At 35.3% G+C, this 12,437-nt stretch overlaps 2 protein-coding genes across 4 annotated transcripts; both read right to left on the bottom strand.

Moving 5' to 3' along the window:
* Positions 1-368: 368 nt before the first annotated feature.
* On the bottom strand, positions 369-11,948 carry LOC123196736 (E3 ubiquitin-protein ligase RNF14). Of its 2 annotated transcripts, XR_006497730.1 has the most exons (9): positions 11,822-11,940; positions 6,314-6,892; positions 5,151-5,225; positions 4,554-5,070; positions 2,902-3,284; positions 1,579-1,805; positions 1,320-1,467; positions 914-1,158; positions 369-805 (listed from the first exon to the last, which is right to left on the bottom strand). XR_006497730.1 is itself a non-coding variant. In XM_044610835.1 (8 exons), exons 1-8 carry the CDS (start codon positions 11,861-11,863, stop codon positions 1,030-1,032), a joined length of 2,100 nt encoding a protein of 699 aa, XP_044466770.1. In that variant the 5' UTR covers positions 11,864-11,948; the 3' UTR covers positions 369-1,029. The 2 variants fall into 2 exon arrangements, 1 of the variants encoding a protein (XP_044466770.1); XM_044610835.1 differs by having other exon boundaries at positions 369-1,158; positions 11,822-11,948.
* LOC123196739 lies at positions 7,315-12,414 on the bottom strand. 2 transcript variants are annotated; one of them, XM_044610840.1, is made up of 2 exons: positions 11,822-12,413; positions 7,315-7,898 (listed from the first exon to the last, which is right to left on the bottom strand). In XM_044610840.1, exons 1-2 carry the CDS (start codon positions 12,333-12,335, stop codon positions 7,855-7,857), a joined length of 558 nt encoding a protein of 185 aa, XP_044466775.1. In that variant the 5' UTR covers positions 12,336-12,413; the 3' UTR covers positions 7,315-7,854. The 2 variants fall into 2 exon arrangements, with proteins under 2 accessions (XP_044466775.1, XP_044466774.1); XM_044610839.1 differs by lacking the exon at positions 7,315-7,898 and adding an exon at positions 7,906-8,173 and having other exon boundaries at positions 11,822-12,414.
* Between the last annotated feature and the right edge of the window lie 23 nt (positions 12,415-12,437).

Genomic DNA, 12,437 nt, shown 5'->3' on the forward strand with positions numbered 1-12,437 from the left:
CATTTATCACTAAAAACTATTGACAAGTGTTATATGATCAAATTCTTCTTTAATCAAACTCGGATAAATAGCATTAAAAAGGTGAAAAGCTACACCATCGGTGTGTATCCGAATTTGATCTTGATATAAGGATGTTTCGAATGAAACCCATAGAAGTATGAATTGTTGATGAATTTGATGTTAAATTCTTCTTGAATGGGATTTCTGTAGCTTAATTCCTTTTTATGAAAAACAATGATTCCCGAAGAAACTGAATATGGAACTATGAAATAGAGAGAGGACCAGGTTTCTATCACATAATTTAACTACAATCCAGGCCATTCATCAATGTGTCCCCTCAAGGAGTTGCTGATAACTCACATAGAAGATTTTCATAATCTTAGGAAGTTTCAATTGTCTAAAGAGTTTATTACAATTAAAGGGGTTTTTTACATGAGAAACAACATGAACAGTTCATTTTGTACTAAAACAACTTAAAAAGGGAAAAAGATTAGTATTATTCACTCTGACAAAACCATGACCAAACCTGTTTATTCAATGAGTAGAACACACTTGAGCAGGTTTTATTTGGAAGCAAAATCCATCTATGAATCAGTGTAATGCTTCAGACATTTCCTTGTTTTTCTTTCCCCTTTTTTTTCTTTTTGCCGAGCAAACAATAAAAAAAAGAAATCTGTTAAAAAAGGGCAACATGTATACTTACATTTAACTCTAATACTAGCCAGCACCCAAGGAAGAAATGTCGCCGCAATGGAGAAAACACACGTCGCTTAAAAAGTGAGCTCAAGGCACCAAAACCAGTACTCTGTAAAATCAGAGAAGCCATCACCTAGAGAGATATTTAGCAGATGAAATGAACTGGCATCGAAGAACAACTAACTGCCTTTCACAATGAAAATAAAGCATCAGGAACCTTTCAACTTGTATAGCTTCTCTGAGAACCTCTATCAAACTTTGTTTTCATCAAGATGTACCAAAACCAAACGCTGCTTACAGTTACTACCAAATGTTTGATTCACCCATTCACAACTAGTCTGCAGTGTGCTGCTTGCAACCTTTAGGTCTGTAATGTTGAGAGCTGCGCTTCACAATCTTTCTGCACAAGTAACAGTAGTGCATTTGGCACGCCCAGCAGAAGATATGATTGTTATTGCCAACCTGTTATTACCAAAGTATAAAATTTTATTTGTTAGTTGAAGCAACAAAAAGTATCTTAAATGACACTTGGGGACTTAAGAATATGTGTGATTCCCTTTTTTTAAGAATATAGTGTTTACGTATACCTAAACTTCATCATTACCAATCCAATCTTCACTAACCTTTGCATTGTATTGAGCACAATTGGGGCATAAGTGACCACGATCAGCAAACATTTCAGCTTGAAACTGAGCCACAACCTGTCGGACATTCATCTGCTCCTCCCAGTTATTAATCACCTCCTGTGGGAAGAGGTCGCATGTCCCATCCCTTCGTCGAGATAAAGATAATTAGATCCATTACCAGTAGATCAACACACGTACATGCAAATAAAAGAAGAAAAGAACCACCAATTGACTTTTACAGTAATATATTACAAACCTGAAATGATCATATCCATCAATTGCTTTGTTACAGCGATAGCAAAAGTACTGCCCACAGTTTTGACATACCATCTTATTACAGCCTTCAGTTCTTGAGATCGCCATCTTACAAGATGGGCATTGCTTAGCATCACGACGTATTGCCTCAATACTAAGAATATCATTGATCATTTCCCGCTCCCTTTGTTTTTGTAATTCCTTTAGTTGAGATGAATTTTGGCGCTCCTGCAACAAAGATTTGAGGACATAACTTATAAATTTTCTATAGTATAGGATGAGAAGTTTCTGAAGTAACACAAAAAAAAAAAATGAAAGAAAAAAACTCAGAATGAATTTCAATGGAAAAAGTGAATTTCTTTAGGAGTCAAATTGAACCAAAAAAAAAAAAGCTAGAAAGAATGAATTGGAAGGACATCAACAACGGAACCCCAGATAACAACATGGATGACCAGAACATCACAAAAATACTGCAAAGTACAATGAAAATTTTCCAGGATACCAACTTCAAAGCAGCTTTGAGGGTTTTAACACTGTAAAGAATCCAGAAAATGTAATGACAAATGGGTCAAACAATAGCAATAACAGAACACTTAGATTTCCTTGATTAATCTTATTGATCATGACATGTGAATAATACAAAAGGCTTTTAAACAAGGATAGATTCATTCTGGGATGCCCCTGCTATTCATCTTCTACATAATGATTATTAGGGTGTCCAACTATTTTTATGTTATTTTATTTTATTGTATTCATCTAGCTCTTATTTTCTTCTATTATTCCCTTGCTTTGGCTTTGTCTTACATTGGTTCCTTTCAGGGTAAAGCTCATTAGTACCCTTGGCTAAGAGTATTCTTTTATTTCTTTTATGGCTAAGCATGCAATAGCGGAAAATGATTGTGCAAAAGAGACAGATATGGTTTGACCGATTGTGCATGTTTTTCTATATGGTAAGCATGAGCAATCAAGCATTAGGTCAAATGATGCACTGCAGTCTCTCAATCAGATAATAATGATACTCTGCTTCCTAAAAGAATTGCAGTGGCTAATAACAATAATATTATAGAAGGTCCAGAAAATCATGTAGCTTTAGAAATTACTAATTTTGAAGGCTTTCATCGGAAAATTATGCTTGATTTTTCTTTTGGTGGGAAGGGAGAAAGTTCAGATTCAACGCCTTCTGAAATTATCATGGCATTTGTGGATCCCCTTCCTCATGAGCTAACAACTATTTTTACCAAGTTGACTTGTCAAATATGCAAAAAAAAAAGAAAAAAAAGCTGTTAAACTGAAGAATGCCTTAAATACATCTGTAAAACTGTACCTGCAAGATTTGAAGCTTCAATTCAGGTGTCATACAAGTAACGCCTACATGGCGTCGTTCCCTGCAGAGTGTGCAAAAGCTATAGAAACACTTGGAGCATTGTGCATGTTCTTCATCTTCAATGCAAGGTGTTTCACATCTTGGACAATATGCAACATCAGACATTGAGTCAAGTGTCTTTTGTAACATTAAGGATTCCCAGCGCTCATATTCCTCATCGCCAAGCAATCGCTTCAACAAACTGGGAGGAACCATACCTCCACATTTTGTATCAGGACATTGGAGCTTGCTAACAGTGCCTTCAGAGACATGTATGTCAGAATAAATCTTCATGCATTTCCAGCAAAAGAAATGCTTACACGGCAGTCTGACAAAGTCAGTACCTGGTTAAACAAGAGAATAAATGTTATAATCTATTAATAGATTTACTGATGGTGCAGTAGATATCGATATTTAAACAAAAACAATCATATAGAAACAATATGGCTCACATGTAGCAGATTGTTGGAAATAAATTGGGCTTACAAATGTGGAGATCGAAACCCATATTACACAAAACCAATTGGTTTGTGTTAAGGTTTTATCCACACACTTATATACCATTCACTTTACTCAATTTTATTATATGTGAGACTCTCTTTCTTTTTATTTGAGTCTCCAATACTCCCACTCAAGTGCAACCACCATAGGATGTTAGACCCGCCGTTTGGCTCAGCCGGTTTTTGGCTAGGTGCGCTGTCACTTGTATCCAGGAATACTTTAGGCTGTTAGACTTGCCATTTGGCTTGTGTTCTAATACCGTGAAAAAATTCAAGATTTACTGTAGCAGCTTAAAGAACAATGGAAAACTTCACAAAAATAAGCAAGAAATGAAAACCCTAACACGAGTTACAGAATATTCCTCAACTTTCCTTATATTCCTTCAAAACAAAATGAACAGTATTTATACAAGAGAATTGAACACAAGGCTGCCAATAACTAACTTACATCATAGTCATTGATTTGTAACTACCTAACCTAGAAACGCCATCTGATCAACCAACCCACTTCTGATTATCATGATTTATTTAATCAAAACCACATCAATATGAAAACTGAACTAAAGAAGAACAAAAGAAAAAAAAAAAAGAAAGCAGTAGAAGAGTTGTTTTGACTTCAAGCTTTTACTTGTCAGCTTCTCTAGTACACCACATTAAGTCCATCTGCTGCCTTTTGTCTTAAACCAATTTTAATCCAAAACGCACCATCTTGGATTAGACTAAGAATTCTTGGGCTTCATCATTATTTAACCCTTTAACCATTACTCAACTGGGCCTCTTCTTTACACAGATGAAGATAATTTTTTTTTTTAAAAAAAAAAGATACTTATTGACTAATAGAATCAATACTTACAAGTTTAGATAACCATCTTTAATTATTCAAATAAATTCTTGAGTGGAATAAGAATACGTTCAAAAAACACTCAGTGCGTATCACTCAAAACTTTGAAGCTACAAACTTTAGAGTATGAATTTACTGCTTCTAATCTTAGTGAATTTTTTTTCACACAAAGTTATACCAAAATGAGAGAAATATTCACAGCCCTGACAAGCACCCAAGGAATAGCAAAACAGAATGCATGTTTGCCATCAATAGTTTTCAACTGTAGTTACCTGCATACTCGCTGAAACAGATGCAGCACTCATGAAAGTTTTTGAGAAAGCTCTCATGGCATCTCTCATCATTGTAACTCCTAATTGAAGGAACATCAACATCAGGTGATACACCCCTTGAAATTGCCCGCCTGTCTCCAGTATGTCTGACACCATAAGAACCAAGCAAAATTTCCTTACCAAACCCAACATATGAAAGAGAGGAGTTTTGTAGCCAGTCTGTCCATTGATATACAATTTCTTGTCCAGCTTGATCCTTCCATATTGAGTCCAGCCTGGAGCAAAGATTGGAAATCTTAGCACAGTCCAACCACTGAACAGAAATGGTGAAGCATGGAGGGTGTTGGCTTGGGTATGATTTAGGTAATAAACACGTTAAAACAATGGGAGGAAGATACTGGACTTTAAAAGAGTAGGCAAAGTCATCTGAACTTTCAGTTTTTGCGTGAAGAGGACCAGACGAATTTAGCTTTGCAGTTACAGTTAGTTCATCAAGGGCTTCAATATGTATATCAATCTACAAAAGGAAATACAAGTAAGACAATTTGCTTCCCAACAAGATAAGAAAATTTTAATGTTATTGGATAACAGAATTACCTGGAAAGATCTTAAGCCTCTTATTCTGTCAAGGATGATGATGTTTTCTCCATAAATAGATTCCATTGCAAGCAACTGAAAAACCAGTTAAGGAAAATAAGAAGGCAGAAACTAAGAGCAGCATTCTTTTTTCCTTTTTTTTTTTTTTTTGGCCTCACATAAAATAGCTAACAAACATCAAGGAACAAGAATAAAAGCTGTTGACAACTTTATTTAGCAATCTGATGATAATTGTATGAATTATTCCTCCGGAATGAATTTTTCTCAGTTGATGAATGATTTACAAGGTTTGTTTGGTCGTTAAATCACAGAATTCATTATGGATTAGAAAGTGTATTGTATAATGCTATAATAGAGAGTAAAATTTAATTCTTTCTATTGGTCCTACTGGATGATCCTTTAAGATGTTTTTCTTCCGGTACTGGAAGAAGTCAATCTTGGCTTCTTCCAGAATTAAAAAGTTCAAAATATTTACATATAATTAGTTGACTCCAGATGGCGATCAACGAGAAAATGTGTGAAATACCATTGAGTATTATTCAGATATAATGAAATTAACATACTGATAATTATACTTTTAATTCAATTTATTACAAAATAAATTTAGAAAAAAATGGAATTATGACATATTTAAACAATTTTGGTTTAAGTTATATCAAAATAACCCAGTCAAATACAAATTAACATGATATTTAACACTAGAATGAATATATGTCAAAATATTCATTTTCAGATGTATCTAGTTTGCAAAACAAACAAACTAAACACCTATGTATCGACATCAGAAAAAAAATACCTATCAGACTTGTACAATTACATCTATTCAATTCTCTATCCAATTTAAATCAATTCACCTTTTACAACACGAATTTCCTTCCAAAAACTCACTAGAGACCCTCATTATCCTAAAGCCATAATATATATCTCTTTTACTCTTCCCATCACTTTACTACTTCCTTTTCCAATTTCTTCTCTTACAACTTCAGCAACTATACTAAAGCTACAATTTCATAAAAGCTTAACATTCAATCTTATAAATCAGCTTTGATATTTTTAAAATACATTTAAAAGGCTTTACAATAGCTACATGCATCATCAAAAGACAATTAAACTAAAATTTTTTAACAATAAACCCAATCCAAATTTAAGATTCTCATAATTACCTCGTCCTCCTGCATCTGGTCATTGATCCTCAGCTGCTCGTCATCCAACTCTGGCTCTTCGACACTTAAACTCAGCTCATTCAATAGGCTTTCCACGACATCAACTTCATTCTTCGGCAATCCATCCGCTTCGTTGCTTCTCTTTTCTTCTTTATCTTCTTCCACTTCCCCGCCAATATTCAAAGAATCAACTTCGTTAATCGACGAATTCTGCGAATCCAGTTCAGGTTGTGAAGTTTTCAGCTCGGATTTCTTCACAAAGCAGCGTTTTGCCACGCGGTCACGCCGGTTGCGCGATACACACTTGAAATTTGCCTGGTTTTTTGGGGATTTTTGTGCAGTTTGTTCTGAAGTTTGGTCCTCAGAGGTTGCTGAAGACTCGAGATCCTGTTCTTCTTGTTGTGGAGGTGGTGGATCATTGAGGGGTTTGAGAGTCAAATTTTCGTCGTTTTGGGGAGAATTTTTTTGTCTTCCTCCTCTTCTGGTTCCCCTCATGGCTGGCGCCAGCAGTGTGTTAATCAAGACGGGTGAATCTATGCGCTCCGCGCTTTTAAGATGAACCAATTCATTATTTGAGGGCTATGGGTCGGATTTTTGAGGGAAAATGAAATAAAATAACCACCTTAGGATTATTTGTGTTTGTAAATAACTATACAGAGTAAATTGACATTTACCATGGGAGGAATAAAATTTTATTTTATCAAGTAAATTGATATTTTGCAAATAGTAATATATGTGAACAAAAAATAAACACCAACAATAATATATTATCATATAATTATATTTTATATTTTATTTAATTTAAAATTATATAATTATATGCTATCTTTTATGTACTAAATTTGTAAACATTGTCTGTGTATATTATTTTACCAAATAGGATTAATTCATCCGATAGAACTATTTCATCTGTTATACAATTCTTCTTTGTGATAAATTTCTGAAGAAAGAACTGGATAGGAAGAGGTCCAATAAGATTTCTTATCAGTTTTTTTCTCATATACGTATAAAATTTTTTCTATTGTCAATTATTTGAGATTGCACAGATTCTCTGAATTTGCAAGATTAGAACAAAAGAACCCAGCATTATATATGACTAACATCATGATTACAAGTCACAACATTATATATCATGACTAATAACCCACAAGACTTTTTTCTCTGAACTTTCACTGCCCAAAAGTCACAAGTAAACTCTGGATTTTTTCTGATAAAAGAATTATTAAGCTCTCTCACAGAAGTTCTGAACCTATCCATCTCTTTGAAGCTCTCTACATCAAAACTAGGAGCACTGGTTTAATAATGGCAGAGTTCCCACATATACTATGTCTTTTGTTTAAACCGAATGCTAATCTAGCTTTTGCTGCTATTTGTCTTCTGCTTTTGATCATTTATTACCTCTGTTTTTGACCCTGAGAAAGTTTACATTTTAGTGAGCTCAGGGTCTGCCATTTTGAGCTCTTGAATGAACCAATGAATCCGTTGACCTGACTGCTTGAAGCTTCTTGTCAACAAGGAGAGGAATAGAGTTCTCTACGATTTTACATGCCAGTGGGCAAGACAATGGGGATTGATCCTGTAGCCACTAATGAGACAAATGGGGTTTTCATGAAAAGAGGAGAAATTTGTAAGTAATGATTTGCAGGTATTACCAATATCTATAACTAATTCTGGTTTGATCCTTGAACTGTTGGGAGAACATGATGGGGCTGTTTTGGAAGAGATAATCATCAACCTTGGCATCAAGGAGGTAATTCACTTTTCAACCTTCTGTGAGTCCAAGAACACATATATTCATTCTGTGAAAGTTGGAAATTTTTGCCCTTGAACTAAAGTGATTTTCATGTTGAATGATTAGCCCTAACAATTATAAAGATAATTTTATCAAATGCATCACAATCAAGAAAATGCAATTCAAAAATTTAAGCCACAAGGTAAGGAGAAAAATTCAACGAGTTATATATGTACAAGGGGTTCAGATATTAAATAATAAAATCTAAAAAGGTGCAAAAAATGATCTATAGAATGTTTGATACAGTAAGCCAAAGTCATATGGCAGTTAATTAGAATACACCCGTATCCTACACTAGGCCCCATGACTTAATCCGAAGCTATAAACTAAGCTCAATTGCTTGAATCTTAGAATCTAAAGTGCCATTTTTATGTCCTAAGTTTTTCTAATCAGTTGAAAGGTAGCAAAATATTCGTACACAATGATGATCTGTGAAATATCAGCACAAAACTAGAAGTAAAAAGTGAATCAGGTAAGCACATAAGTGGAAGTCTCTTCCGATGACCTAATCTTATTATAAACTTGTAAAAAGATGCAGTCATCAACTCAATTATCTAAGAAATTATCACCCAACCAAATATGTCCAATGTAACTCCAATGGCTGTTGCTTAACATATATGTTAACTCCAACGGCTGGAGTTAACATGTATGCTAAACATTATATTAAATTTAGCGCATGTTGATATCAGGCACCAGAAAAGTCCCCAGGACATGACTTACATCACAATTCACACAGCAATTTTCAAAATCATTATGAAGCTGTTCACCGTAAATTAGGCTCATCTCTGCTGTATGATTTCTTTTCACGTTTTGCATCTAGTTAAGTGTCTAATCTCCAAGGCAGTCTTCACAGATGTCTTTTTATCAGATGAAGAACACTCCAATAACTTTTTTTTTTTATGAATCATTAAACATACGGAATAACCTTCAAATGAAGAAAAGTGATGGTTTTTAGGGCTGAGTTGAGCTAAACCAAACTAAGTATTGTTGGGTTTATGCAAAGTCTGAGCTCGACTAAATTGGGTTTATATAAAGCTCGAGCTCGAAATAGGAACTGCTGACTCAAGCTTGACTCGATAAATTATAGTTAAACTTCATAGCTAATATATTCATCAATTATCTCTTATATTCAAAGTTAGGAAGTAAGATTGTAGGAATGTGTTAGGATTGAGACACTTGTCATCAATCCAATGGTCCATTTTTATTATAAATGTATGTTTTGAGTTTTGAAAAAAGGGAGAAGAAAAATATTAGGGTTTGGGTTTGAGGGCAGCCACCTTTGGCTGATTTAAGGAGGTCTCCGGCGCCTCGAATGACCGGAAAATGGGAGGTCTCCGGCGCCTCGAATGGCCGGAAAATGGGAGGTCCCGAACTCCTCGAATTGTTCGGATTATCTTGTAATATTTTAATTAATGAAATATTTTAGTTTATTATGTTTTTTGTGTTTTGGTTGAATAAGAGCTGGTTCCTAACAAATGGTATCAGAGCACGTTCGGTCCAACGGAGAAGATAGATGATGGTCTGAAAAGGAAAGAGTCGCCAGAAAATGTTCATGGAGGAGGCTGACTCGAAGAAAAATTATCACTGGGAGAAACGAGTCCAAAAGTGCAAAAAGAGAAGAAGAGGAAAACGAAAATAGAAGAAGAAGAAGGAGAAGAAAATGAAACGCCGGCGGAAGCGAGAAAAGAAAAAAAAACAGAGAAAGCAGAAGGAAGAAGAAAGAAGGACGAAGGACGAAGGAGAAGAAAGAAGAAAAGAAAAAGACAAGGAGAAGAAAGAGAAAGGAGAGAGAAAAATAAAAAAATAAAAAGAGGGCTAGAGGGCAGTGGCTTGTTGGAAAAGGAGAATGAGAAATGTGATGTGGCTGTGACTTGCTGGAAAAGAAGAAAAAGAGAAGGCAGAACTTTATTGGGAAGAGAAAAAGAAGAGAAGATGTGGGCGTTGGAAAGAAAAAAAAAAACGCAATAGGAGAAAGAAAAAAATATATATATTAAAGAAAAAAAAAAGAGACAGCTGAAAAAAAAAAAATCATCTTGAGGACAAAATGATTTTGAAAGGGAGGGAAATGTTAGGATTGAGACACTTGTCATCAATCCAATGGTCCATTTTTATTATAAATGTATGTTTTGAGTTTTGAAAAAAAGGAGAAGAAAAATATTAGGGTTTGGATTTGAGAGCAGCCACCTTTGGCTGATTTAGGGAAGTCTCCAGCGCCTCGAATGACCAGAAAATGAGAGGTCTCCGACGCCTCGAATGGCCGGAAAATAAGAGGTCCCGAACTCCTCGAATTGTTCGGTTTATCTTGTAATGTTTTAGTTAATGAAATATTTTAGTTTATTATATTTTTTGTGTTTTGGTTGAATAAGAGCTGGTTCCTAACAGAATGTAAATACAAGATTCTAAACTTTTTAAGCGTTGGAAGAAATAGGAATTGAAGTAGAGGAGGAAGAGGTAAAGTTGAATCATCTCCTCAGTGTCTAGAACTTTAAGGTATTCACAAAAAACGGTTTCTAGAAGATGATTTATGACCTTGTTAATGATTTTTTCAATTATAATATGGTTTTGTAGTTCATATAGAGTACGATATTTTGGCTATATTGACTGTCAGTATTATTAATTTCTAATCCCTCAAAAAGTTTTAAAAAACAGTTGATAAGCAATAATTTAAGCTACTTCACATCCTAATTTCATATTCTTCTTTTCAATTTAACGTTTTCGATTTTTTTGCATATACATCAGATAATTATAATGTTTTTAAGAAATTAATGCCAAGCTCAACTTAAGCTTAACTGTTTTCATTTCTTTTTTCTCTTGATTGCAGGCTTTAACCCTGCTTAAGGCCTCTCTGACCTCCAATTGTGCTCTTAGTTCTGTTTTCAACCCACCAAAAGGCAACTGACTAACAGCATCTTGGACAAGCTCTCTTCCCTCTTCTTGATATGAAGATGATGTTGTGAATTGAGTTCGACTTATTTTTATCTAAATTTGTCTCTACAAATTGAGAAGCTAATTGTATAAAAACTTAATTGACAGGACTAGGAAAGCAGGCTACATGTTCTTAATAATTTTTAACTTCCACTACCCATAATTTTTATACTATTATAAATCTCATGCATCAAAACTAAAAATCCCAACACTCATATGCATGTGATCATCACACAAAGTCATGCTAATCTTCTCTACATCTCACGAAGTAACAAGTATCTCTGAAGAGACTCTCCACACGCCTCTACAAAACATTTCCCTAAATCAGACTTGCTACAACATGTGTATGCAGATTCTTAGAATACTAGTTGGCATCAATATCACAAGCTTCCACATATAGCCAAAACACTTCTTTATATCTATTCAAAGAATTGGGTGTTCTTCACAATATTTCAAAAATCAATCCAATGCCTTAAAAAATAATTACTTTGCGACTCCCTTCCCTTAACAATAAAATTAGTTTTTATAAGCAGCTAATAAAAGATGTCAGCAGAATTAACAAGAAGCATAAAATCACTACACCCAAAAATGCTTCTTATAAAAACACTTCCAACACACCCTTAACTCCAATGTCTTTACAAATTACTAAATTTACTCATTACTTCAATCATACATTTAAATCCTAGGGTTCTGCAAGGTATCCCATGTCTTCAGGAGATGAAAAATAAAACTACTTACATATACAGCAAATAAAAATAGAAAAACAAAAGGATTAATTCAGTCTGACTAACCAGACAAGCTAAGATAAATAGAAGTGGCGACACCCACTGCATAGACTCCAATCGCAGCCCCAACGAGACTCTTTCCAGACCGAGTCATGGCTCCGATTCCTGCGATTCCCGCCACTCCAATTGGTACCCGACTCAGTAAAGCCTTTCCGGCATTACCCACAACAGCCTCCGCATACAAAACCACGGCCCATTTCTTAAAACGGGCCGGCCCGATAACGTCCACCGAACTGTCTTCGGGCCGGTGCCAGTGGAGGGTGACTTTCTTGAAGGCCGAGTCGACCAGCGTCCGACTCGGGGGGTGCGGGACCCACTTGAGGATGAGGGGATGTGAGCGGTTAGAGATGAGAATTTGGTGGATGTGATCGGAGGCGGTCACGAGCTGGTAAGGGAGGACGCCAGGGAAGGCGTGTTGACTCAGGGAAAGGCAGTGAGAGTAGGCAGAGTTACAGGCAGAATCGAACTCGGCGGAGTTGGCAAAGGAAGTCTCAACACGCTTCGAAGATGATAAGCCCATTGGAGCTCAGATAATTTGCCCTGGTAATTGTCTCTCACAATTTATAGTGTTACCGGGATGAAAGTTTATATCTCCCAGGGGCGTTTGAAGGTTATTGATATA

Source organism: Mangifera indica, chromosome 14, assembly GCF_011075055.1.
Source record: "Mangifera indica cultivar Alphonso chromosome 14, CATAS_Mindica_2.1, whole genome shotgun sequence".
NCBI classification, from domain to species: Eukaryota; Viridiplantae; Streptophyta; class Magnoliopsida; order Sapindales; family Anacardiaceae; genus Mangifera; species Mangifera indica.